Raw genomic sequence first — 4,648 nt, forward strand, 5'->3', positions numbered from 1 at the left:
GTTCATTAGGCACATGTGACAAATGATTGTTGTGGTTGAAGTGAAAACATGGGGCATTTCTGACATGTGGGGATAATGAATAGGGGTAGTGAAAAGCAGTAGACTCAGTTGTAATCAAAATATTCATAAAATAGACTTACACACTTCTAATGAGTACCTACTTGGCAAGTTTCTGCTGATTACCTAGTAGCAAGGATGACTAAAACACTCCCCCACTGTTTCATGATGTTGTACTATCTTTTAGAGTAATGGTGTTAGGTACTTGATCTTAAATGTTCCCCAAAAGACTATGTAGTCAAGGCATAGTCGCCCAGATACTGCAAAATATTGCAATCTTTAGGAGTTGGGCCAACTATCAAGTACAATGAAATTAGGTCTTTAGAGATGTGACTATGGAACTGTAGTAAGAATCCAATTTCTTCATGTCTTTCTGTTTGTTCCTCAGATGCCACACAAATAGTCCTCCTCTACTACATGTTCCCCCATCAAGTGCACTGCCCCACACAGCTCAGAAGCCATATGAACAACTGACCATGGACTGAAACTTCAAAAACTGTGACACAAAATAAAAGTTTCCTTCTTAGTTATTTCATGGCCCAGAAAGCTGACTTACATAAATGACAGAATTCATATTCAATCAAGAACAGAAGACAGAAAAATCACTCTTTACTATCAACAAGTGAACAAGAAACATTTCCTATAAAACAGTTTTCTTGATATTAAGAAGAGACCTAATTTTTCCTATAAAGTTTTATCTGAGAGATTAAGAATTGAAGCCTCACACACCAAAAAGAAACTATAGAATGGCATTCAAGCAATGAAATTGAGAACCCAAAAGAGGGAAATCACAGACTCACCAATAAATACATAGCTTGAACCACAAATCAGACATTTTATCATATGTTCAGGAAAACATATGAGCAATAACAAACACTAACAGAAAAAGATCCAGAGCATTGAAGTAGGCATGGGTGGCCAAGGGGAGGAGTGCATTCTTTATCTCAGTGAAGCAAATACCACATTGCACACTGGAAAGCACATGTTTGTTCCCAGATGTGGCTTAGTCATCCTATAGCAGAGCATCTCAATGCTGTTTGCTCTTTAGCCTTACCTCAAAGCTGTTATATGCCCTGTGTCAATGTTGAAGCACAGACTAGTTAGCATACTTATGCACGCTAGAGTTCGTTAAAACTTCCAAGATAACATCAACATTAAGCCAAAGTTCAGAAGATAGCATACACTGTCATTGACTATTTATAGAACAACAACAACAAAATAATCAGGGATTTACAGATTTATAGCTTGCGACTTGCCAAATTGAACTTATAAATCAACATCAACACAAATCACCCATCCTCGGCATAAGAAAAACATTGAAAAAACTAAATAGAATTCTCAGATCCATTAGAGGAGTGAGGTCGCAGCAAACCACAACCCAAACACTGGAGAAAGAGGGAGAGAAACATAATGTAAAGGGAACAGAAGTAGATGCAGGGGCTGGAACTGTAATGGACACCTAACGGACAAGGGGTGAGTTGAAGAAGATGATGTATGGACTGGCATGACAATGAGAAAATGTGGGACTTTGGTCTCCAGGCCTCTAAAAGCCAAGGTAGGTTGAGATAAAGATCTGGAGATTTCCAGACAAGAACTCCCAATTTCTTTAGGCAGGGAGACAGGGAGAGGATTCTGAAACAGTCTTGGAGAACTTAGTTCTTTATTGAGGCTGGCCACCCCACATTGTTTGATACCAATAGTAGAGCTGCTGTTATGGCAAATTTGACCATGTGGCTTTTATGTTTTGACTATTTTGTGAAAGAATTTGTAACTTTGGGCTATCAAAATGTACACAATGCCATTTAGTACTGTGGGCAGGGATCAAGGGGTCATTCTAGTACAAGTTAGAACTCAGTAACAGTGAGAGGCTCAGCCCATGAGGTTTCAGAGGAGAGCAAGACCTCTATCAAGACCAGGGATAGGACCAGTTTTTGTGACACTTTGGCTCAAAAATCTCGCTTTATTCTGCCCATATCCTGACGATTTGTGTGAGGCTGAATTCAAAAGCAGTAGACTAGTTTATTTGGCAGAGGAAATTTCAAGAAAGTGTAGCATTGAGTCTGTGGCATAGTTATCACTGATCACACCTGAGTAAGTCTACAAAGAGAAAGCACAAGCTGGGCAGAAGAAGTATAAAAATGTACAGCTTAGAGAGGAAAAGAACACTGGGAAGCTTAAGATCTCAGTCAAGACTGGTGCTGGAAAGGGCTGAAGTTGTTAAAGAGATTAGAAGCTTCTGGCTGTTCACTGGAGCAGCAGAGAAAGTGCGAGACCCCATCCAGCTAAGACTCCAACTCATGAAGGGAGAGAAGCTAAAGGGATTCTAATGCTACAAGGTAAATACATAAGCAAGTTTTTCACGAGCTTTGGCATATAGAACTTGCTGTGTCCATGGTCCAAGGAGCTTATAATTCATTCCAAGCTATCAGCAGCACTCGGGAGTATTGTTCACTTGGATTTTTTTTTTTTTTTTTTGCAACACAACGAATTGCCTTTATTTCGGTATGCATCCACATTTCAACATTTAGTGGTCCTGAACATAGTGGGGAACATGGCGACGAGCCAGGAGGCCAGGCCCACCGATCTAAAACCTCGTGACACAGAGCTCCTTCAGGTCCTGGCGAGGGTCTGAGGAGCAGCAACACTGAAACCTGAGTCCGCAGGGTCAGGGGCTCTGTTCAGCTGTCAGGCTCCACATAGACCTGATAGTGGCCAGGGAGCCCCGTCCAAACCTCTTCAGTGTGTAAAAGCAAAGCGATTATGAGAAAAGGAACCCAACTCAGAACCCTGTGCACTTGGACTCTCCACATGGCCTTTCTCTAGGCATCACCACCAAGGCCCCTGAGCGCTGGCAGGTTTGTGGCCCCGTGACTGCTCTGTTCACCTCGAGACCTGAGCTCAAAGTGCATCGGCTGATGGTGGCAGCAGGGCTGAGGACCCGGCACCCCCTTCCCGGGCTGGTAGCAAGTGAACATGTGGTCCAGAGCTAAGTGAGGGAGGCCAGGCTCTTCCAACCTCATCTGATGGCTTCTGGCCACAGCCACTGTTGGGTGGTGATGGGCAAGAAGGGTGTTGAGGAGGAGGGGAGAGCAGCATCCTTTGATAAAGGTGGGGAGACGGGAAGCCCTGAATCCTCACCCATGGCCAATTTCTGAGGGAGGGGAGGGTTACAATCTAAGCTTTGCCCAAGGGTGGGAGTGGAGGAGTCGGGGGGACGATGGCTTGGATGGGGCATCACTTAAGACTTAAGAAAGCAGGGGTGCGGCCAAGGCACCCCCAAGCCCAGCAGTAGTCCCACAGCTGCTACCTGAAGCCTTCTTCCCATCTAGTCTAAGGGCCACCGCACAGCTGTGGCAGGAGGGCGGGGCGGGCAGAGGCAGACCCAGGCCATGTGTCAGCAGCAGGTGATTGTGTGACGTGTCTGTTCACAGTTGCATTAGCTACGCCCACCACTCCCAAAGGAAACCGATTTCAACACACCTTCTTGATCCCAGAAGTTCAACTAGGTAGCCAGCGGTTACACTCAACAGAGGATGTTACAAATGTATTTGTATTTCAAATGGACAAGAAATTAGTATCAGAGCAGTGTTCCAGGATGGAGTCTCAGTGGAGCTTTCTCTCCAGTCCTTTGAGGTCTACAAGATGAATCTAGAAAATTCACTACTGTAGGAAATGAAGACTTAGGTTGGACTGGGGAGGGGAGGCCGGGGCCTTGGTGACTAATTGCTGTAACACTGTCCTTCTGGCGGCTGTGGTAGCTTCATGTTCTCTTTTGACATCATCAAGCGCCGAAGCTCCTGCAGGATGACTTTGATGCTGTGGGAATTCTGCCACTTGGCCAGCACTGCCGTGGCCCTTGGATCCACCACTCCGTTTGAACTGCTCACGCCGCTCATGTTGACTTTTGTTACAAATCTTACAGATGGGGGTGCTTCTGGGTATTTAGGCCCACATTCTATTTTAGGGCTGTATATTCGGTTTTCATAAATTGTTCTTGGAGGCCCAATTATCATCCCTGTCCATCTTGTAAGTGTCATGTCTTCGTCGTCCTCTAGACCCCAGCTAACTGTGCCGTCGCCTACCCCTTTCTGGCCTTCTTCCAGCTCTTCCAACAGTCAGAAATTTCGAGGGACTTTTACTCCCGAGCCTGTGGTGGCTGCCATCTTGCGTCGCTGTTGCTCGAAGCCCGGCCCCTTCTTCACCCCCAGAATTGGTTTTAAAGGTAAGAAAGATGCAAGATGGAGAGGATTGTGGACTCGTCCTTCGCAGTTTCAGCAATCAGCTGAGGCCAGGCAATGGGTGACGGGGGTGGAACCCAAAGGTAGAGGCTCTGAGATGCCATTTCATGAAGCTATGAAGATAAAGCATAGATTGTGGCATAGGTTTCAATTTGTCTTCTTAGTGCTAGGATTTGTAACACTGTGCACTTTGTGCTAGCCTCTGGGTGCAGGGTCAGCTTCTTTTTGGCGTTTCAACCCTTCTTTTTAACTAATTCCATGTATTCTATCTCATCCACTTAAGACACATACAAGAATTTTTCATTTATATATTCCTAGTGAATGCCTACTATGTATGCTTTAAGTCTAGGAGA

The 4,648-nt window shown here is 44.9% G+C and overlaps 1 protein-coding gene across 1 annotated transcript; it reads right to left on the reverse strand.

Moving 5' to 3' along the window:
* Positions 1 to 3,643: 3,643 nt before the first annotated feature.
* LOC131926518 (ubiquitin-conjugating enzyme E2 variant 1-like) lies at positions 3,644 to 4,257 on the reverse strand. Its single transcript, XM_059282021.1, has one exon. It carries the CDS (start codon positions 4,092 to 4,094, stop codon positions 3,777 to 3,779), a length of 318 nt encoding a protein of 105 aa, XP_059138004.1. The 5' UTR covers positions 4,095 to 4,257; the 3' UTR covers positions 3,644 to 3,776.
* Between the last annotated feature and the right edge of the window lie 391 nt (positions 4,258 to 4,648).

This window comes from Peromyscus eremicus, chromosome 16_21 (assembly GCF_949786415.1).
Source record: "Peromyscus eremicus chromosome 16_21, PerEre_H2_v1, whole genome shotgun sequence".
Taxonomy (NCBI): Eukaryota; Metazoa; Chordata; class Mammalia; order Rodentia; family Cricetidae; genus Peromyscus; species Peromyscus eremicus.

What these genes read in the sequence shown, in the direction of transcription:
- LOC131926518 (XM_059282021.1), bottom strand. Translation starts at nt 4,094, where the DNA reads ATGACACTTACAAGATGGACAGGGATGATAATTGGGCCTCCAAGAACA.